At 38.6% G+C, this 23,123-nt stretch overlaps 1 protein-coding gene across 4 annotated transcripts; it reads right to left on the bottom strand.

Annotated features, from left to right (window-relative positions):
* Nucleotides 1-2,843: 2,843 nt before the first annotated feature.
* MTF2 (metal response element binding transcription factor 2) lies at nucleotides 2,844-21,962 on the bottom strand. Of its 4 annotated transcripts, none has more exons than XM_048496409.1 (16): nucleotides 21,707-21,962; nucleotides 17,433-17,620; nucleotides 14,344-14,542; nucleotides 14,179-14,260; nucleotides 13,613-13,708; nucleotides 13,264-13,364; nucleotides 13,020-13,168; nucleotides 11,874-11,969; nucleotides 11,456-11,524; nucleotides 10,940-11,063; nucleotides 9,996-10,063; nucleotides 9,515-9,685; nucleotides 7,566-7,674; nucleotides 7,369-7,421; nucleotides 7,159-7,263; nucleotides 2,844-5,583 (listed from the first exon to the last, which is right to left on the bottom strand). In XM_048496409.1, exons 2-16 carry the CDS (start codon nucleotides 17,471-17,473, stop codon nucleotides 5,229-5,231), a joined length of 1,818 nt encoding a protein of 605 aa, XP_048352366.1. In that variant the 5' UTR covers nucleotides 17,474-17,620; nucleotides 21,707-21,962; the 3' UTR covers nucleotides 2,844-5,228. The 4 variants fall into 4 exon arrangements, 3 of the variants coding, with proteins under 3 accessions (XP_048352366.1, XP_048352367.1, XP_048352368.1); XM_048496410.1 differs by having other exon boundaries at nucleotides 7,159-7,260; XR_007244513.1 differs by having other exon boundaries at nucleotides 5,539-5,583; nucleotides 7,159-7,282.
* Between the last annotated feature and the right edge of the window lie 1,161 nt (nucleotides 21,963-23,123).

Here is a 23,123-nt window from a genome sequence, read left to right as displayed (position 1 = left end):
ATGGTTAAACTTTCAAATATGGAAAGGATCCTGGAGTTTCAGTCCTTGGCTATGGAATTTAATATTTCTATTGCACCTGTTTTTTCATATGACAGCTGATAGATATTAAATTAAACAAATTTACAATTTAAAATAAAAAAACATGTGAGTGCTAATAATGCCAATAGGGGAAAAAACCCAGTAAGAATAATACACAAAAGCAAGATCTGTTGACATATGCATTCTTACTCATGGGCAGCAATAGCCTTAACTGATAGGCCCAGTTTTCTGTTATCACTGCTAGAAAGTACTTCCCTTTGGCATTTATTTCCTGCCCTGGCAAGGAAAGCAAGGCTAAGTGAATTCTTCTTCATAGTGAAGTAGAGAGATTAGTCTTAATATATGTTCTCCCCCCACCCCAGGAACCATCAGCACATTTTATGGGCTGGATAAAGAAGGCCTTTCAGCCAGTGAACTGGAATTTGCCATCTCACTGAGCAACTCAAAATGCTACTCAGAGAGGGATATGAAACCTTTAGGAACAACATGAGGCAAAGCATTCCCCCTCCACAAGCAGAAAATATTTGTATTAAATTCCACATTTTGTAAAAATCAGTGTCAATTATTGTTTCATTTGCATAAAACTGGTGGTTAGATGTAGCTGGACTGTATTATTACATAATTTCCAGTAACTATCAATGGTGTTCACCTGAGAAAACCTTCCATACAAAAATATACCACCTATTGAAAAACAGGTCATTATTCAGTCAGGTAAGCCCTTATGTGCTAGCAATTGTGCAGATCAAGAACCCATCATATCATCTGTATGGATAATAGATCCAACTACACATTATGGTGGCATTTGCTATTTTTCCTTTTGCTAGCATAAAATTCAAGTTTTACAAAAGAATGAGACTAAAAGGCAAATGAATTAGTAGTATTCTCTTGCATAGCTCAATATTCCACATCCATCCAGCCTAATGATGTTTATTATAACAAGCTGTAAATGTTTACACAGCTGCCTCTGGGGTCATATCCTGAGTCACATTCATATAATCCTGTGAAGTTATGTCCATAGTATGAAATTCTTATTGTAGATGGTGCCATCTTATTTCTGCACTTCGTTTTCAGTGAACATGTCCAATTGCTTAGCTAGCACTAAAGAACTAAATTAAAATGAACTTGGTTAAAAATGGAATTTGATTTACTATCTCAAGCTCTTCCAAGTCTGAAGCTTTAAAAATGTTTTATAAATTCAACAGTACAACGTAGCTTTTAAAAGCATTATTTTCTGTTATTTGTCACAGGGAGACTGTTTTTGTTGCACCAGTGTTATAACCACAACAGAGCATAATAGATCCATATAGCTATAAAAATCAAGGTGTCAGGACTCCTTCCCTGTTCGACTAAAAAACTGGCACTTGTTCAGAATCCATTGAATCAGGATGTTCAAAGCTGTTAATGAAGGGTAGTTGTTTGTGAGACTCAGAATGACATCATTAATGCTATTATACTGAAGCATTTATTTTATTATTTATTAAATTCATATACTGCCCTCCCCCAAAGGGCTCAGCGCGATGTACAAAATAATAAGCATGTGAGATGACTGTTGCCTTGAAATTACTGGGTGACCTTGGACCAGTCACACATATTCATTCTAACCTACCTCACAGCACAGCAGTGACGATTAAATGGGATGAAAAAAACTCCGTTTGCTACCTTGAACTTCTTCAAGGAACAGTAGAATTTTAGGTAAACATTGAGTAATTTAAAAAAATAGAGTAATTTTAAAAGACTTCAAAAACAATCATGTCATACACAGAAGTCTTAACTGTGTCACACTATTACCTGGATTCATTTCAATGACTGCTCTGCGACTGAGTAGGTCTTCCAGGACTTGAAATAGCAGTGATGAAAATCTGAATGGGTTGTAAACTTCAATGGCCTAAAATTGTTAGTGGTACCTGAAACCTGATAGGGGTTTAATGTATACAAGTTCTCACATTTGTTACTAAATTTGTAATCATATTGCCAGAGATCAATATGCCAGTTCGTAAAACAGAACAGATAACGTATTGTCGAAGGCTTTCACAGCCGGATTCAACTGGTTCTGTTGGGTTTTCCAGGCTGTGTGTGAAACAGACTTTTCTCTGTGATACACCTCTGAAGATGCCAGCCACAGATGCAGGCGAAACGTTAGGAACAAAATCCACCAGACCACGGCCACATAGCCCGGAAAACCCACCAGAACCAGAACACATAGCATCTAACCACTGAATATTAGTAGACAGCATTAAAAAACAAATTTCTTCAATTTACAGTTTTCAGATTTTGCAAACCCGATTGCATGCATGGTTACAAAGAATATAGTTCTACTCTGAATCATAGTCCCCATTAAATGTACAAAAGACTGCATTGCTAAGGTGAACATGCACCTGGGAATTCGCTTTACGGAATTCAATGGGCCTCACTTTCAAATTACTTAGGAAAAATGCTTATTAAACCTGGTTGAATTCACTGCAACCACATTTCCTGAAAAACTGAACACATGCTTAATCTGGTTACTCTGAACAGATTTTAAAAGACTGGATCTAAAGAATTGCAAGGAGAGCTAGTGACTCCTGCAGATCTGCATCCACCAGAAGAGCTGTTTCTGAGGAGGATGGCCGGTCAGTAATAGCACAAACTACTGGACAAGAAGCTGCTGCCAAAGTAGGAGACCTGTGAAATCTGCAGACCTTCCCTCACACAAATGGAAGCCCCTTCTGCTCACAGAAGTGCACCTTTGAATCCAACTCAATATGCTTAAATGTAGGTTTAAGGTTAAATGTAAGTTTTACACCTAAGAAAGAAATACAAAGAGATTCTTAAAAATACACACATTTAATGTTGATTTTTTTAAAATTCTAGAAAACAGTTTCAGGAATACAAACATGTCAACCACCATGATAAAATGAAAAGAAAAACATTCACAATTAAATCTGTTGATAGTTTGTCACGTTCCTTCCTTAAGTAAATTCCAATCAAGGTCTTTGTATGGAAGCCCCCCCTAAAAATACTGCTGGTGTTCCATGTGAATTACAAGGATTGCAAAAAGTATTAATGATGAAAACTGGTTGTGTGAGTAACATTCTAGACAATTACACTTTGTATTATCCCAAGAGACAAACATTCAAAAACTAACCTGCGTATTATCAAAATATTGTAGCTACAGCAAGGCAACGTCAACTTATTAGCTGAGACTGTGTGTGAGATAAAAGAGACCCACATTTTTAGTGAAGGCAAAACAGAAGTACATTTTCAGTTTACCACTTCTGTAAACCTTGCAAGTCTTCTGGCCAGCCGCAAGCACAGGACAAGAAATGTGTCTATGCTTCCTTTGGCTATGTCAAAGGTGACAAAGGATTCTTCTAGATCAATACACAGTGTTTTTTAAAAAGTCAAAGTAAGTAGTGGAATAAGCTTTAACCAAACAGCAGTTTTAAATTGTTTTGTTGGCAAATTCATGTCTGTTACCAAAATATTAGGCAGTAAAATGAGAAACCATCAAAGTAAAATAATTGTGATTACTCTTTGGCAAAAAAAAGACACAACAAAAACTCAAAACAGGAAAATTATCTAACCTCAAAGAGACTTGTTACTTTGCAAGTAAAACAAAGTTATAAATTTAAAACTCGATTCATATTTATAACAGAAGAGGTAATATTGTAATAAAAGCAGTATTGTTACTTTAAGTGGCAACATACTGTTTGTTGACCCTGTGCAATTAAACACTTTGCTCCAACTACAGTTATTAAAACATGACTACGAAACATTACATACAAAGGAATCTGGTATGACTCCTAACTTTAATTACTGGGAGACAAAATTTACAATCAATGTGTCACAAAACCTTAGAATTTAATCTAAGCATGTTCAAATTTCCAAGTCCCAATTCATTTCCCAAACAGCTGACTTTTATCCAAAATTAACTGGGGCTGCAGTCCTGGGCAGTTAGATGAGAAAGTAAAGGCTATTTAAGCCACCTGGTCCAGACCAGATGCAAGCAACTAGGTACCTTAACCATGTTTATGAATAGGAACAAGCACTTCCAATCTGTAAATCATCATAGGGATGTGTTGCAGATGCACAGAGGTAATTCACTAAATATGGTTCACTTTAAAATGAAGTCTAAAGCTAGGATTTGAAGCTGATTTGCAGACTCTAGTTAGCAAAAACCTGGGTGAAGCTACTGTGCTATTTCTTCCCCCTCCACCCCACATGGTTATTACTGATAGGGGAAAGGGGATGTAAATCTGCGCGGGGAAGGGGCAGGCATGTGCAAACCTAAAGGGGCACTTCCTATCTGTAATCACAATTAAGAGACCAGGAAATGTGTCTGCTCTGGGTCTTGGCGTGCAGGACTGCACCACGACTTTACTTCTAGAAAGGCATATGAACATTTATGACTGGACTTAATGCCAGAACACACGACACTCATTTGACACATATTCTGTAGTATGTGGCAATCAACAGCACCCAATAAAGCCTGAGAAGAAATGCTGCTGTGTAAATACTGCAACTATTCCTGATAAAAGAATTATGGGATATATAGTCAAAAGCTGCCCAATCCCATAACTGATATTGCATAGGTCACAACCACACATATATACACATGCACACAAAGGTGTACATTTACACACATGCAAAGAATATATTAAAGAGACCACAAAGTCTAGTCACAGAGCAATTTACAGGCTCAATATATATTTTTTACACTTTGCTTGAAAGAAGATTTCAATATTTTACAGTTCTCAGTAGGAATTATATACACTGCACCTTATGAAAATCTAGGGTTGTCAATGTAGAAATACACTTTTGCAAACATTTATGTAAGAAAAGATTAAGAGTCATCCTAAAAATTGTTTCCTAGCTATAGAAAATATTCCCTAATTGCAAAAAATGAAGTATCCTCAGAACATCCTTTGACAGTTACTCTGTACTCATGCACCTTTTAAAGCAAACTGAAACCCCAGATTCCTATCCAAAGTCAATCTAAATCTTTACTTTAAAAATTTAAGAATCCAATCTCATTGTTTAAAAAATGTATCCTTATCACAATGTTTGTACTGTTAAGAAGCAAGAGTTAAGGCTAACTTGGTTTCCATTTTTAGAAACATCATAAAGTTTCCTTCTGCACTCCTGATTTATAACTGTGCATTATAAATAGTGGACAGCAGTAAAGTGAACTCAATGTTCAGGTCCGACAGTCAGGAGGCAGTTGCTCCTTCCCATTCCACAAGGTACTGCACCTTTCCATCAAGTGTTACACGCCGAGCCAACACACGGTATTTCTCACCACAAGCTATCCTACCTGCTGCACCAAAGTAACTGGTAATAGAGTTCTTGAGATGGTTAAGCTGTAACTCCTGATCTGCTAAGTTATTTAGAATCTCTGTGTTGAGTTCATCATACTGATAATCATCTTTGCCTTCATCGTCTTTTACAATTTCGGAATTCTGGGTCTGGAGTGCTTTCCGGGGAAGGCGTCCTCTCCTCCTTAAGTGTGGTATTGCAGCTGGCCAAGTTCTTCCTGTACGTGTCCTTTTCCTGGAGTCAGATAAGCTACAGAATACAGGAAATGGTAATTTAAACTTCACAAACTAATTTAACAGTAGGCGACTTTAGTCAAGGTCAGGACATTATAGAATCACAGTAACGTATGCATATTCTGTTGTAACCACCACTGCCTGATGTGGTATGGCAGCAAAAAGCAGCTCAGTAGCATTGAACTGATTGGAGACTCTCTCAGTGAGATGTATTTAGATGACAGTTTAGGTTTGAACAAATCTAAAGGCTTCCAGGCATGGTAAGACCATCAGCATCACTGCCAGCCATTCTGTGCACCAATGCATATCTAAGGTTTTGGCTGCCTATTATGTGAAGGGCCTTTTGAATGCTTCACTAATGCTTGTTCTTTTAAGTAACCAAATTAATTTAAAGACTGTGCAAATACACATAAAGGGGACTCTCTTGATTGTAGAAAACACAATCCAAGTTTACTTGGTACAACAACTATAAGTGAAATACTAAGCACGCATTACATTCGCTTGCTTATTGGCAGCATCCCAAACTATCTCACACTGCACACTAGTCTAGGGATTCCTTATTAGCATGGGCTGTTAGGAGATCCATTGTTAGATATGACTCTAAATGCTACTGTTGCCATACTATATGAGAAAGTAAAGCGAATGGAGTTGAACCTGTTCCCTTTTACTAAGAATCAAGTTTAGTCTTAGAAACACAGATTTACAGAATACCATTCCACAGTCTATTCCTTGACCGTGCTAGAGAATGACAGAATGCCGAGAATGAACAAAGAAGACACATAACGACAACGTTAATTGAAATCAACAACTTTTGCTTCTTGCTTTATACTGGAATAAAATTCTTTCGAACACAAAAATCATTCTTGCCCAAATCTGTTGCATTTGTGCTTGTTAACAGTCAATATACAAATGAAAGTAAGTACTATTCCAGAAATACATTCTGAACAGAAGTCATACAAAATCCAGAATAAAAAAAATGATATAGTGAAATGTATATTCCAGGCGGAACAAATCTATCTAAAGTGACTCCAAAGTTAACACTTGAATTAAATACTTTTTATAGTCCTAAATGACATATTTCACTTGATACACAGTCCAAAGAACTTGTTTCCAACCATATGAATTATGAAGTTTAACTACAATGGAGGAGATAGCTTATGAGTAAGCATATAGATCAAAGGACCACAGAATTACTTAGATGACAATTCTGTGATATTCCTGGCTATCAAACAAAAGTTAACAGCAGAAGAAATATGAAATTTCATTGGCCGTCCACCACTAAAATACAGATTCTAGTCAGACACTTTAACCACTACACCACACTGGCATGAGCAGAAAGCACTTCTGCTTGCACGAGCTGGTCTGGAAGGTTTCCCCTCTCAGTCTGCAGTCTCTTGGATCTACCTCATTTCCAAGGTCTCCAAGTCTTCAGGACCAGCTAGTGGGAAGGAGATGCATAAAAAAGGCATTCCAACAGCAAAGCTCTGCTCACACTTTGTGGGACCCAACCCAAGTCCCTTTTGTAATTCAAGCTGTAACCAATTATAAATCAATCACAAATTTTATACTGATCAATTTCTAGTTGCCTTACCTGTAATGTTTGGGAACACAAGCTGAGGTAGTTTCTTTTGTACTGACAGCACCTGTAGATTCAACATCTGAGGTATTCGATGAATGTGCAGTCCCGTCAGATCTTCTGAGCCATTTCATGTTGCCATGTGATCAAAAAAATCAAGTGTTACAATTTTATTTGACGTTAGTCAATCCATAATAGAAACACATTTATTATTTTCCTACTTACCCAATAGTGCTAGGTAAATCCAAAGTAGGTGATTCTTGCACTATGACAGGTTCCTTTCCCCAAAAGAACATAAAACAAAGAAAAGAACTTCACATTTTCGTTGAAAACTTAAATCATTTTATTTTTGAAAGTACCATATAACATAATGGCCACTACTTGGTCAAGGAAGTGATGAGCAATGAAGAAATAGTACTTACCAAAAGTGATGGCTCAGACATTTTTTGAATCATTTTCCTTGTATAAGGACCAGGTGGACGACCTACAGATTTTTTCTTTCCCTTTTTTTCTATACCATTAGTAATTTCCCTAGAAATCAACAAGTAAACATTTAAAACAAATGAACTACTGAGATAGAAATGATTTTGCAGCTACACTTTTTGTCCACCCTAATCATACTTTAGACATGTTGACTTTTCAGAACAGGTCCACCCCCGGGAATGCCCCTGCCATGATGGTGCAGCTCAGGGTGGAAGGGAAGCACCAGTAGAGTGCTGGGAGCCGCAGCAAACCCTTTAAACACAGAGATTTCCTTCCATGTGACTATAAAAGTCACTCTGTAACTTCTACCTTCTTGTCACATGCCCATAGCATGCCCTAAGTCACTACAGAAGCAGACATAGAGTTCTTGAACATCCCCACCACACACCATACCCTAACATTGCTCCTTCCCTTCATTATCTTGACTATGTATTACTGAGAGCTCTGAGAGGGACTCTTAGGAACTTGGGAGAAGAATCTATCTAGATTTCGGTTAAATTACAACAGACCATTTAGCCATGAACAGAGGAAAAAAAATCTGCATTGCAATAAGATCCCTGATGTAACTTGGTCCCAATGAACTGCATGTGAACAATGCCAAGCATAATCATATTAAAAATTTCAGCGACACAGAATAAGATTAATTTGTTTTATTGTATTTTTACTTCAATACTGACCTATATTCTTCTGTCTGTGTAGACCAGGGGTCTGCAACCTGCGGCTCTCCAGATGTTCATGGACTACAATTGGCCATGCTGGCAGGGGCTGATGGGATTGTAGTCCATGAACATCTGGAGAGCCGCAGGTTGCAGACCCCTGGTATAGACTATTTTTAGGGCTGGTGTTTACTTACTGGGCTGGATCTGAACTGAATAATAATGTTCAGTGATTTCCCCTTCCCACTGCAGACCCCTCTCGTATTGCTGCTCAGAGTCTGCTAAAGAACAATTTAGCCTGGATTCAAACTACTTGGAATGGTGATTAATGTTATTCTTAAAGACGGAACTTTTTATCAATTCATCCGCAATCCTCTTGTTGCAATAGTTTTGTTCCGTGAATAGCTGGATCATCAATGGATGTCTGGCAACTTTAACTAACCCCTCCCCACAAAAAACTATCAATATTGAAGTCTTCACTGCCAGAAGGGCAATACTGATGCATTCTATCCTAGCTCTAACGTATTATACAAAGAGATGTAACTATAAAATACTATTCCACCTGGGATTTGTTAATTAATAGTAGTTGTATTTCTAGGTTTATTCTTCAGCTCAATCCAGAGCAGCCATATGGGCAGTGATAGTATAGGAAGTCCAAAAAGGTTTTTTTTTAAAGGCTCCTATCTATAATCCCTCCATGGGGAAAGCGGAAATACGCCATGAAAATCATGGCATATGTTCAAGCCCCGCTCCACCGGCGTAAGGGGGCTAAAGGACTAAGGTCAGCTCCACCCCTGAATGCCCCTGTCACGCTGACGCAGCTTGGGACAGCAGGGAAGCACCAGTTGAGTGCTGGGAGTCGCGGCCGGGCATCCCAGGGTCCCACAGCGGCTTGGCACCAACTACCAGTTTTGCCCCTCTACCAGCGTAAGTGCCATGGGGAGGGCACATATGCTGGTGTAACCCACTCTGCATACAAAGGGGGATTCGCCCCCACCCCTGGCTTAAACTGTTAATTGTAAACTCAGTACTATTCTGAGATCACAGCAGACAGTACATTATAATAAATCACAAGTCACATTCCATTCAAGTCAGTAGCGACATTTTTGCTATTAATATTTCCTCAACTGATACATGTCCACTGTAGACCAAGAGTTTAAAAAATAGACCAGGAGATGTCTATGGAACAAACAGAAAGCAAGTCATAATATTCAGCTACTTATTTGTCTTACCTCTGATCAGGCACAAGTTTAGATGATTTTCTGCCTTTAATTTTGAATTCATGAGAGGTTCCCTCAGGTTCTTTCTCAGCCTTGAAAGCAGCATTTGGTGGACAAGGAGGAACTCGAATTCTCAAGCCAAACAAATGCTTTTTCTTCTTTATCTCCTTTCCAGACATAAACCTGAATAATTGTTACATGTAGAACATACATATTGGAGTATTTCTTCTTAATAGCATTTTATGAAGATACTTTAGTCTTAAATTGCAAGATTGTGGACATGATAGAAATTAACTGAACACTTCGTTTTCTAAAATTCTCTTAGCAATTACAAGTTCGGTTCTGAACAAGATTCAACAAGTCTGTAATAAAGTTTCCCGGTGACACTTTAGTCGCTACGATCAGTATGTTGTAAGGAACCTTAAGAGTAGCATTTATATTACAGCAAATAAAGTGAAAGTATTTAAAACATATAAAACCCCTATCAACTTACATGGTCTTGTAATCATTTAATGCCTCCAGGACATGCTCATATCTTTCAGATTTTGGTGTGTCTGCCAGCTGTAAATATTAAGAAGCTGTTTAATCTACTGAAAGATTTAGTTGTATTCTAAAATTCTGACTGAAGACACGACAAAATAACCTAGCAAGCTAATCAACTGTCACAGAAGGAAGAAAAATTAAAATGTTGAATATATCTGACATTATGTCCTGCAGGCATTCTAGAGCATACCTACATTTAAAAAGGTTTTGAACAATTAAATTTATTTGTATTTTGGAATGTTCCTTTATTAATGAAGTAAAAATGCAATATACCTTGGTAAAATGTAACAAATACATTCCAATATCTAGAAGATAGACGACTATTGATAAAAGTAATTGTCAAAGCATTCCACTTAAAATTTCACCAAGTTCATTTTATTTGGTGCCAATAAAATGTACAGCTAAAATTTAAGCCATGCAAGTATAATAAGAAAAGATGGAGTCCTTGTACTGAATCCCTTATGACTACCTTATGCTGGCTTCCAAGAGTCTGAGACTCTTACAAGTCTTTAGGAATATTTCCGGATTGCATTCTCTTGCTTATTTTCTCCCACCAGAAAGACATTTGAAGAAAGGTATGTGTATCTGACTTTTGTTAATTCTCCTGTCCCATAGCGACTATCACATCAAATTTAGAACTGTTGCTGGGTACTCCTGACCCTGGGAGCAGATGAGAGTTCTGCTTTGTTTAGTGGAGCGTGGCGCACACAATCCTCTGTTACAAATTTAAAATACTATGAGCATTCAAAAATTTCTGTTTGTTGAATTTCCCTAGATTGGTAATAGTGACAAAAAAAGATTAGTATTATCACTTTAGAAGTAAATCTGACCATGCTAATGGTTCCGCCTCACAGATGAAAGAATGCCCCCAATAAGAATATTTCAACAACTTACTTCACCAGGGTGAAGTCGATCCCAGTTTTCATTAATGTAGGTCATGAGTTCAAGCTCTGAATCAAAATATTTCTTTTTGTGAATAACACTTAGGTTGTAAAGGCATAGATGTGCTATGTCCACCCTAGAATTCAAAGTTTCAATAGTTAGCACATTTTACTATTCTATAAATACAAGTACAATCACAAGAAAACAAGACTCTTTATTGTACTAGGTTATGAAATTTTACAGCTTAATTAAACCTTTGGCAAGGAAAACACTAGGGTCAAAGGGGAACAGAATGTAACACTTTTAGTTACACTGGAAGTGGCAACAGTATGGTCAGAAGTAACAGGATGCCACTGCAAGGTGTACAGGTAACCCATCGATACTTGCAACGAAAGAACACTGGGAAAGAAAGAACATGAAACAGTAGTACACAGTATGTTCGTTCATTGTTCAAGGGCCACTATATTTTTGGATCAGACAATACCTAGGAAAAAGTGCAGCACAGTTCTACACTGAAGTTGTTCTTACCATTGCAAGGGCAAACGTTTGAGGTATTCTGGTCCAGAACTACAGACTGAACAAATGAATGTATAAAACCTTTAAAAAAAAAGTACAAAAAGTAAAGTATGTTCAACGCTTTGAAAAATATGTAACTGTAATCAATAACAATAGCAAGTATTCCAATTCTGCAAGATGTTAAAGACTTCCAGATCACAAGCAAGAACCATCATATACTGCACAGCTGAAATACAGTCAACTTGCAATGAAATTAACTGGCAGATCTAGATTAGTACTCATTAGCTATCGAACACCATGAACTTATGTGATTACCCTAATATGTGGGTGTAATTAAAATTTGGGGGCATAAAAACAATAGCTGAATTCCCACCAATTCCTTCTGATTGTGCCAGACTATTTCCCCTATAGTGAACATACAGGATCTTACCTGTCACCAAAAAGCATTGGCTTTTGGAGGCACTGCACGCAAGCCTCATGAAACCACTGTTTACATTTGCAGCATTGTAGCATCTTCAAATACCAGCTTCGTTAAGAGAAAGGAAATAAAAATGGGTTGTGGTAAGGATTCTCTATTATGGTACAATAATTCAGTCTGAACGATCAGATTAAGATACTTCTGAATATATATTTTGATTCAACATATTTTTTGTCAGTGCCTTCTTGATCTAAGTACTTCTGGCAAACTAAACAGCAGCACCACACTTCAGAAGCTTGGATGTACAGATGTTTTTCACCCCACAGGGAAATTACCTTGGTGCAGAAGAAAGTGACATGTGGAAATGCTTAGAAAATATTGAGCACGCCTCAGTGATGCCTCTTTTGGCTGTGAAATCTGAATAACCTACAACCCAGGCAGATGCTTTCCTGCTGACCCATGCCAAGTGACGATGTGGGCTTCAACAGGGTGTCACTGCCACTTGTTTATAATACAGCATAACGACAGCTTGATCAACCCACTATGCACATTTTCCCATGCTTGCAGAACAGAATTAATTATAGGCAGCACTGGCGATAGTGATATTGCTTCACTGCATTTGAACCTGCTCGTAGAAACCCACCCTGGTTGTTAGACTTATTCAAACACCATCTCATTTTTGGGAATGCCATCCTTGTTTCTAAGTTTGTGTAAAAGTAGCTTCTGCTGTTCAACCAAACTATCACCTAATATCAGCATAGTAAGTTTAACCTTATTTCCATTGAAAATAGCAGTCTGATTCTATGCCGGTTCAGTTGGAAGCATCTGAGTTCAATGGGGCTGACTCCCAGCAAAGCATCCATAGGACTTTATTCAATCTGCAATTCAATGCAATACTATGCAGAAATCAACAAGCTGAATTTGTAGTAAAATTTGCACAAGCACCAGTTTTCTCAAAATACAGACTTCAAAAACCAAAGCGTGGCAATGTAGTGAAAGCCCAACAGGGCTGATAAAATAGCATCCATCAGCACAATGCCGCCTAGAAATATATGCTTATTTTTGTGACGCATAGGTAAGCATTCATACACATCTATGGCAACAAAATATATAGGAATATACATGACAGATAATCTTTATAAATATTCTTTAACTTACTCTCCAGGACCTCCACAGTAACAATAACACTGCTGGGCATTAGTTTTATGGCCTGCATCCCATTCAAGATCCGCTACGTTGTAAGGCAATGTTTGCTTCATGACTTGCAGGGCTTTGGCATTTGGTCCTTTTTTAAGCGCACCACCTCTCTGAATGAAAACATATTGAAGAATCAAACATTAGTATCCAATGCCATGCAAAAATGAAGTCTGTCAACAGCAGTCACTTTGAGCGGTTAGCCTACCTTTGTTGTTGTTGCAAAGACACACTGCCGGCAAAGCCATTTATCATCTGAATCTATCACAGTCGAATCAATATTTGGTGTATGACACAGTTGATGATAACCTGAATTTTAAAAAAATTTACATTGTTTAAAGAACACTAAAAGCCTTTCCTATCTCAAGAGGTCCAAGAAATAACAATCATGTTAACAAAGATAATAAATTTATCCTACAAGTGATCATATATAACATCATATATAAATAATGTGGTGGTATAAATGCCACAGTTATCCACACCAATGCAAACATCTCCACATCCGAGATGAAACTTAAGAAACTGGCAAAATAGATTTCTAACAGAGTGCAAGTTACCTTGACCACATTTATCACATATAACCATTTCATTGGGTGTTTCTGAATATTCTTCTTGGCATATTGTACAGACCATTTCCCCACTTTCAGTAGCTCCTAAAAAAATTAAAAGAGTCTAAGTTTACAAAAAAAAGTCCATATATGCCATTTCAACAGCAATATCAATATAGTTGTGATTAGAAAACTAACAGCAACCAGCACATGGGGAAGAAGGAACAGACAACAAGAAGAGTGCATTAAGACCCAGCAGATACCACTGTCTGGTAACAAGTTGAGAGGGAGGGCATTAGCTGTGAAAGAGAAAACCATTGAGGACAGGAAGCACATAAAAAGGAACAAAACTGATGTTGACTGAAGAACTTCTTGAAAGCAACACGGGGTGGAGGGTGGGGTTTTTAGGAACATAAATGTGTTGTAATCCCAGAAGTCCCCAGGCACTGTCTTTACATATTTCAGACAAACAACACTTTTCTTTCCTCTACTGGGTGAGGTCTGAGAAAAAGTGTCTGAAAATTTACACTAATGAACACAAAGCTAAAAGAACAAGGACTTAGAAAAGTGCTTGCCTGTTTGTATGTCCTTCCAAAGAACCCAGGATTTTGAGCTGTCTTCAAATATAATGAAGCAGCTCTGTTTCAGTTTGTTTATCTGAAAGAATAAATGAGACTGTTACATACAAGACAACCATAACACAAAAGAAAATGATGCAATAGTACCTATTAATTAATTACCTTTTTGATCGTTCCAAGATAAAACAAGCCATCTGACCATCTGGCTAGGACATCTTGACCTTCTTCAAATTTGCACTCTGGCTTTTTGGCTTTCTGTCCATCCCGTGAGGACAGTTTGGTCAAGGATATTGGTGGCTTTTGGTGTCGCCGTAAAGGAGACCGCTTGTGGACCACTGAATTACCCACCCCCGTAGAGTCTCTAAAATTAAAAAAGGCAACATTAATACGAATTCTTAATTAGATTTCTTGAAGTAATTAAAGGGTCTCTTCACAACTTATACAGAGTTATGTCAGATGCTTTCATGTGACGGTGAAACTCAATAAAACTGTTAATATTCTTAAGGGGGTCAACTCACAACAGGTGTGGGGATGAAAGTAGGACTCATATAGCCTTCTAGAATCATGTTCCAGGTAGGAACCATCATAATATACCTGCCTTCCACCCCTACTCAATGGGGACAGATACTGAATACTGCTGAAGGAGAATCTGGAAGGTAGCAGTCTCAATCTGTTCCAATGCATATCATCCATCAAAATGGCCAAGGAATCTCATGTGACAAAACCATGATCTAGAAAATCAGTTATATCCATAAGCTTCTGTTACTGAACTCACGTTCTTACCCTCAAGGGAAGATTGAGACTGACTGCTAGCTGGAGTCAGTGAATCATCTAACGAAGTTATATTTAGGGCTAGAATCATAACCACCTCTTCTAAGGGGGTCAGGATCACCTCCTCTTTCAAGGAAGTGTTCCTGTATTCAGGCAGAAACACTCTTCTGGTTAAGTACAATAAACCAAGAGCGAAAGTCAAGAAGACAATAGAGACTGTTCCAAGCATCCCATCCACGCTTTCAAGGTATAATAATCCAACCAAGGGTGAGAAATCTCTGGCCTGGAAGTGTCTGGTATGGTAACTATATCAATAATGATACCCAGTTCATAACTAAAATGGGCAACTTCATCCACAAAATATCTGACAAACATGCAAAGTGATCTATTGATATTTCAACAGGGTTGTCAACTGGACTTGTATGAAGTAGATTTTCTCCACTCAAAACAGCAGTAATGGGTCTAAATAGATATAACGGTAGCAGATAATTGGTACTTTTTAGCTACAACCATTGTTTCTCAGACACGGTCACATTAAGTACCACTGATGCCCTAAGAACAGTCCAACCTTGGCATTCCTGCCCTTCCATTTGCAAGATTCATTAGGCAGTTTACATGCAGGCCAGTCTGACCAGATTTTACAATTTATACTCACAATATAGCCTGTTTTTTATTTCATTTAACACTTTACAGCAAAAGCAATTTATTTGCTTATAACTAGGGCTGGGCAGTGGAAAAATCCAATATTTCAATAGTTTATATTTTAAATTGCCATAAAGGAACAATGCAAATAAAAATGTTAAAACTTATCATTTCAACTGTTCCAGGGTTAGAACAGTTTTCCAGTCCTTGCAAAAGAAAAATTCTGACACAATGTACTGTTTTTTGCTGACAAAGCACGCAGATATACAGATACCAACCATTATTACATACTTACCCAAACTATCTTTTATTGAATTGTTTTCTAAAACATTAAAGATACACAGCATTTTAACATTCATAGATGTAAAGATAACTATCGTCTACTTATACTTTAAAACTTTTTTCTACTTTGTAAATTGAAAAGTCTCTTGTCAAGTTGTCTAAATTAATCTGGCACAACAAATCTGCTTCTGTGCTAAGCAGAGACAAGGCCCTAAGTCTGTGTATGTAAGCCAACAGACAGCTGATATTATACTAGATCTAGCTGCCATTGGCACATGCTTACCTATATACCCATACTGATACTGTGATATGTAAACGGTAAACTGACTGCTTCTAGTGGTTGCTATTAGTGCACATGCTTATAGTCAGTAATTTTAGATGCCAGAATTTGCATCCCCTAGGTCAGGGGTAGGGAACCTGTGGCTCTCCAGATGTTCAGGAACTACAATTCCCATCAGCCCCTACCAGCATGGCCAATTGGCCATGCTGACAGAGGCTGATGGGAATTGTAGTTCCTGAACATCTGGAGAGCCGCAGGTTCCCTACCCCTGCCCTAGGTGGTGACACTAAGATAAGAGACATGTCGATCTTTATGCATTTTTGTTAAGGGTATTGGCTGAATTTCTATCTGTAAAGATATACATGTGTGTGATTGGGCCTTTATCATGGGACCCTCGTTCACCTGAAATTGAACTTTTTTGTTGAGATGGTGCCCCTTTTTCACACCCTCTTTTTCTAGCCACAGTACTTTTTTGTGGTAGTAGTGTCCCCTTTCCCCTTGGTGCCCTAAGAACATGTTTATCATGGTTAATAGTTAACCCAGGGCTGCTCTGTTCAGTTGTATTTATCTCAAAATGCCATCAATTTTCACTCTACTGCTAGTGTAACCTCCAGCTTCTGCACACATACAATACCATTCAGACTCAATTAAGTTCAAAGGCAGAGGGGTCTACAAATCTCCATGCCAGCTGGCCACATCAATTCTGTATTCCAAAGGTCAACCATGGCTTCAATAGGATTTCTCACCACGTCCTTCCTATAGTTATCTACCACGAATCACATGGAAATCATCTGGATCCATTCATCAAAAAAAAATCTCTAAAAGTAGTTGCCAAGTCTTTGAGGCCCAGGATTCCTTCCTCCATCCAAAGAGAAATCATAGAACTATTCCGCATTCCAGAACACCACCCTCAAGGCCAGTCGATATCTTCTTCCATTCTTTACCGTCAGTGAGTCCCTAATAGCTTTGCTTATCGCACAGGGTTGCTGGTATGAAAAGAATGGGGAAAGAAAACCACCCTTGAACAAAGGCTGGGATAAAAATAACACTAGAGTGATAGCATGAACAGCAGATCAAGTATGTGACCTCCATACACACACGCGCGCCATAGTAACCATGAAGTTAACCCCTAGACTCAGTCAAAGAGTCTGACTGGGGTGACACTTTTTTCTGCTTAGATATGAAGTGGTTAGGTTGCAGGATTGGCAGAACATCAGCAAAAATTCTATCCTTGGTACCAGACACTAGACACAAACAATAAAAACAAAACCCTAACCTTGGGATGAGGAAAGCTGTCATATTCCTAAACATCAGCATTAAGTTGTACGCTCTTGGTTGCCTGAGATCTTTTCAGCCTTGTTTAATCCTTGGAAACTTCTCTTACATGATGGCTTCTGATGCAGTGTTTTTGAGTACACCCAGGTGGTAATCACTAATATGAAGCAAAATCTTCACATGTTACGCCTACAGAATGAAGAACTACCATGTTAAGACCTACATATAGGCCCAAAGTGGTTTACGAAAGAACACAAGAACCACTCTGAATTGCTTGCACAACAAAATGTTGGTTTGATAGCATTCATACGGACATCAAAATTGATACACAAAATTATTTTCAACTCACAGCATAGCAACTGACTCCAAATAATTTTCTGTGTAGGCATAATGTGTCAGTTCAAGAAACCTTACACAAGTGATGAAGCGATACATTTGTACAGTAGTCAGTGACACCAGAACAAAACTATATGAAAAGCAGAGAGCAAACATTGCTCCCACCCTTTTCATCTGGATACAGAGTGTTGAGTAATTGACTTAATATTTATAAACCACTTTCCCCTAAACAGTAATTTCAAAATGGCTTACAAAAATAAAGAAATATGCAGACATAACAAAAGTAACAAAAAGGTTACTGGTATACCCCATTCCAATGACAAGATAATCAATAGAAGGCAACATTTTAACTTGCTCTCCTAAGGCATAGGCATACCTGAGCTCAAATAAAATGCAGCAGACCCCAATTCACCTGACATCTTCCATACATTGGGAGAGGGGGGGTTGAGAGGTGTCTCCAAGACTCTTACTAGGCTGAAATTTGAGTAAACAGGGCCACTGTCTTCATCTCTACAACCATATAAGAACGCTAGAACAGAGAAATGGTCAAAACTGACCTAGAAAGAACTGCTGCTGGAAGGCTCATTCCGCACAGCAATTTATGAGTTGTAATTGTTATAAATGAACTCATTTTCCCTTTTGATCAATGGAAAGCGAATTCATTTATAACTATTGCAACTTGTTATAAATATGCTGAGCGAATGAGCCAAAGAGTCTTCCTTGCTCGCTCTTAATCTTTACACCTTTCAAATTTAACATCAAGGAAAAAAACTTACATTAGGCCAAGATTTAGATATCACTGACCACAGAAGCTAATGACACTTGATGTACCTAAATGTGCTAACCTTGAAGAATGAACTGCTTAACTGCTCATAGATTAATCTATCACTTATAGATTGTGTGCTCAAGAGTAAGTCCTACTGAATTCAATAGGACATGAAGGGTGAGATCTTCTGCACATGTATGTTGAAATGGCTTTAGAAAATGGCATGCGCCAACTTTTATTTTATTTATTTATGTCTGGATTGATAGGCTGCCCTTTTCTTTATAGGTTCAGAGAGGCTTACAGTCACAGCTCATAGTAAAAAATTCCATGTGTGGTAACTGATGGTGATAAACTCGGACTAACTAAGGGGCAACAGGAGGGGGAAAGGAGCAGAACAAATAAAAAACAGAATAGGAAGCAGTTGGCAATAATAAATTGTAGACAATATTAACTTTTCAGGCAGTAAATTTGATCAAGATTCCTCTTCTTGTTATTATCTTGAATTTAAAGTTCTACCCAGAACTTCAAGTGTTTATTAGCATTTTGAAGTACACAAATAAATACAGAAAACAAGTCCACAATGAAATTGGCTGTGAAATATGACTCTTATCCCTGCGGTTAAAACTAAGCATTAGTTTGCTCTCATAGCAATTAAGAACTTGGATAATGAATATGAGAGTAGTTCTGCCATGCAAATAACAGCATTACTTTTTCTTTTAAGTACTCACAAACAACATTTTTGAGTACCAAATACTTAATATTCAATATAATTTATTCATGGTTTAACAGCTGTATCTTTTCATTAGATGAAAATGGAGTTTCATAAGATTAAGATTTTAAAATGATTTTGAGCAGTGCTCAGAAATTTGACTTAATATTTTTATTTATATCTTGTTTGATTTATAGCGATCACAAGCATCAGCAGAAATGAAAATTTAAAGAATTTTTACACAATAATTTTGAAAGGATTATAAAGAAGGCTTTCCCTCTACAATAGTTTGAAAGTGCAACCCATGTCACACTTAAGAGAAACTGCTGCATCAGAAAAGGACAATCACTGAACTATTGAAAAAAATGCTTAATGAATAACCTGATTCGTTGTTTAAGAGCTAGATAGCTAGCTTTAAGACTATTTCTTTCACCGCACATGTCCTTTGCCTGAACAGACAGTTCAAGATTCAGAGCTCTTGCTTATCAACAGCACATTAATGGGAAAGAAGTTTGTGCCAAGTTGCAACATGAAATTGACCACACCAGTAAAGGTTAATGAAGACATTTACAACAAACAAGTTAAATCACAACTGCTAGTGAAACAGTTCCCGGCTCCATCTACATCCCATCATGCTGGCAGGGGATGATGGGAACTGTATTCCATAACATCTGGAGGGCCGCGAGTTTGACATCTATGATCTACAGCAAACTAAAATATACTGAACTAATTTCAGACATTAAATTCTGTTACTACTCCAATTAAAAGGAATCTGTCAAAGTTGCTTTTTAAAAGCTAGAAGTAATTTCCAGATTTTATTTTCAGGAGATAGTCTAAGAAATATTTTGTATGCATTTAAATCAACCAATTCAAGAGATTGCAGATTTTTGAGGTGGACATAACACAGTTCACTTTAGACACACAGGGGTGAGAAGAGAAAGAGAGGCAGCTTTCACACATTGTTGGCTAATGCACTCTCAATGCACCATAACCATCATTTGCAACTGGATTTTCCTGTGTGAAACAGGAAAATCCAGTTGCAAATGACGGCTATAGTGCATTTGGAGTGCATTATCTAACACGTATGAAAGCGGGGGGGGGGGGGTTGTTAGGGAGAGAAAACTCTTGCTTAGCAGTACCGTACTTACGAAGACTAAAGATACATGTTAACATAGCTAATGCAAATTGTGGTGCTTCTAGTTTACATGTAGAGATAAAAAAACTAAAAGGGGACAATAGAGGTTATGTTTGTTGACCAATAATTTAGTTCATAATCATATTCTTTCAAGAACTTAACATTTTACCTAATCACAAAATTTACACTGGTGTTATTGTACTGAATAACAATTATTCACTGTCTATGGGATGGCACTATTTACTAGTAATACCCCACTCATGTATCTAGCAGAAAGTCTCTAAATTAAGACTATGACCTAAAACTAGCATGTTGATCCACTATTGGGAGATATGCATACAGATGTCAATCTTTGTGTGAACATCTACCTAGAACCCAGCTGAACCGCTAGTTGAGTCTGAGGCAACATAGACACAGAAAGTAGAAAAAATCCACACACACTAGGATTGTCTGATTAATAACAGTACAAATGCAGCAATTTTGCTTTATTCAAATAACTTTTCATAATAAAGCAGATCATAATCCTTAGTGTGGACACACACCACCATTCTGGATCAGTAGCTGTTGTATATTACCTGTCTTGGGTCCCATATGTCTGGGAAGCAGGCATATAAATAATTACAATTTTAAGAACACATCCATAAAAAAAAACACAAGAAATCAACGCAGATCACCCTCCTTTCAGACAAACAACTTGCAACTAGGAGCAGATCAGAGCTTCCATCCTGAAGAAGCAAGCAAGGGAATGTACACAAACGATCATTGTTTTCAAAACACTGTAACAGCCTGCCGCACAATCGTCGCACAGTTTATCCCACCCCGCTTCGGTACGACCCTTCTCCTTTGAAGAAAAAAATAACTTTTCTTTTGGCTCATGTGCTGCTCGGAATTAACCCAGGGAATCTCCTCAATTTCTATGGCCGGGCTCATCATGGTGAGAGGCATAGAGGTTCAGACTCCTGTTACACTCCTCGCCTTTGTTTTGGTTTTCACGGGACATCAGAAGCAACGCCCCCCCCCCCGCCCCAGTATGCAGCCAGCCCTAAATATGGTTTATAATACGTGCACTTGAACTCAGCCTCCCTTCCCCTACCCTATTCTTATAAAGTAGCATTAAAAGCATTGAATGTCTGCAAGGTTTCTTTCTCTCGCATAATGGAGGCGGACATTCTGTGAATAGTCACCCAGCAGAGCAAAACGATGGAGGAGTAGAAAACCGACAAAAGGGGCGATCCTGATGCACAACCTCCCCCCCCCTCCCCCCCCCCGCGTGCCTCCACTACCCCCTTTGCTAGATCCCATTACCGGTGGGGGGGCGGGTTCCCTCACCTCATTCGGTCTCTCCAACGGGGCCCACTGCTTCATACAGGGAAATCAGCGCGCTCAATGCGCCCTCCTCTCTTCGGCGGGGCTCTTCTGTGGGGCAAAAGCGGCAGAGGGAAACGCTCACGGCAGCTTCACCAGCCGCCCGGCTCCACGACAGCCCTTCGCCATTTTTCTTTCCCGCGGAGGAGAAGCTGATGCATTGTGGGAAACACAAAGGAGCCGCGCGGCCACCTCCCCCTCGACCGGCCGAACAGCTAGTTCCGCGCGGAGGGGCGGGGAATGAGAGGCCGGGAAAGGAAGCCCGCTGCAGTGGTGACGTGCGGAAGGATACGTCTCTGAGCGCGTCGACACCGCCGGTGAACAAAGAGGGACTATTTTAGAGAATGGTCGAAGCGGAGGAGTCCTTCCTTCTGGTAGATTCCGCGCAGCATATTTACAACGAGTTGCAATCGTTATGAATGAATTCCTTTTCTACACAGAATGTTTATAACGAGTTGCAATTCGTTGTAAATGAACTTTTCCACACAGTATATTTATAACGAGTTGCAGTTCGTTATAAATTTGCTGTGCGGAATCCACTTTTGCTACCGGTAGCTTTAGTCCCCAATCTGACCTGTCATGGAAGAGTGCGCTGCCGAACCTGGGAACATTTTGTCAAAAGGCAGGGAAAGCATGACAACCTGGGCTCTGGCCTAGGGAAGTGCATGACTCACAATGTAGGTTCCCATTTGGGCTCTTTGTGGTTCTGGCTGCTGCACACCTGGCTATCTTGTCTTTCTCAGTCATTTCCAAAAGGGTGGCTGTATTAGTCCCTTGCTGAACAAAAACATGCAGGGGTCTTGTGGCACCTTGAAGACAGGACGGTTTTTGCTCCAGTATTAGCTTTTGTTCTCTTCTATGGATTCCGCACAGCATATTTATAATGAGTTGCAATTGTTATAAATGAATTCGTTTTCCGTGTAAAAAAAGGGTTGCAAGATTGGTGTGCTTCCTGTGTTTCCATAATGGACTGCAAATGTAAGACCAGTCACTGGCCTAATGCAGTCTTTCTTTGGGTTCTGTTCAGCCACACGCAACATGCCTGGACTCTGCTAATCTCACAGATGGAGCTGTTGAAAGGATGAGCAGAGTATGTATGGCCTGCTGCTGTGAAGATGGTTTTGATCCTAACAGTTTTTAATCTGTACGGCCAATATCACTAACTTTAACAAAATTCTGGTAGGAATGTTACTTATCCAAAGGGAAGCCTTTTGGGAGCTGGAGGGAAATTTGACAGGAACCCCCACAATTCTGAGGATACATTAAAAAACTTTATTTTTCCTCCCTTTGACATCAGTACGTATTGTTCCTTTTCTGATCAACAAAACTGCCTTGCTTTTGACTGCACAGAGCCATTTGTTTAACATCCTTGGATATTAGC

The sequence above is a fragment of the Sphaerodactylus townsendi genome, linkage group LG05, assembly GCF_021028975.2.
Source record: "Sphaerodactylus townsendi isolate TG3544 linkage group LG05, MPM_Stown_v2.3, whole genome shotgun sequence".
In the NCBI taxonomy this organism is placed as follows: Eukaryota; Metazoa; Chordata; class Lepidosauria; order Squamata; family Sphaerodactylidae; genus Sphaerodactylus; species Sphaerodactylus townsendi.
Note: the sequence above shows the minus strand (reverse complement) of the source record. Positions and strands in the feature narration are given on the sequence as shown.

Coding starts and splice junctions, on each gene's coding strand:
- MTF2 (XM_048496409.1), bottom strand. CDS start 17,473: ATGCTGATGTTTAGGAATATGACAGCTTTCCTCATCCCAAG. Junction 14,543..17,432: donor ACAGCTTTCCTCATCCCAAG/GTTAGGGTTTTG, acceptor TTTTAATTTTAG/AGACTCTACGGGGGTGGGTA. Junction 13,365..13,612: donor ATGTGATAAATGTGGTCAAG/GTAACTTGCACT, acceptor TTTAAAATTCAG/GTTATCATCAACTGTGTCAT.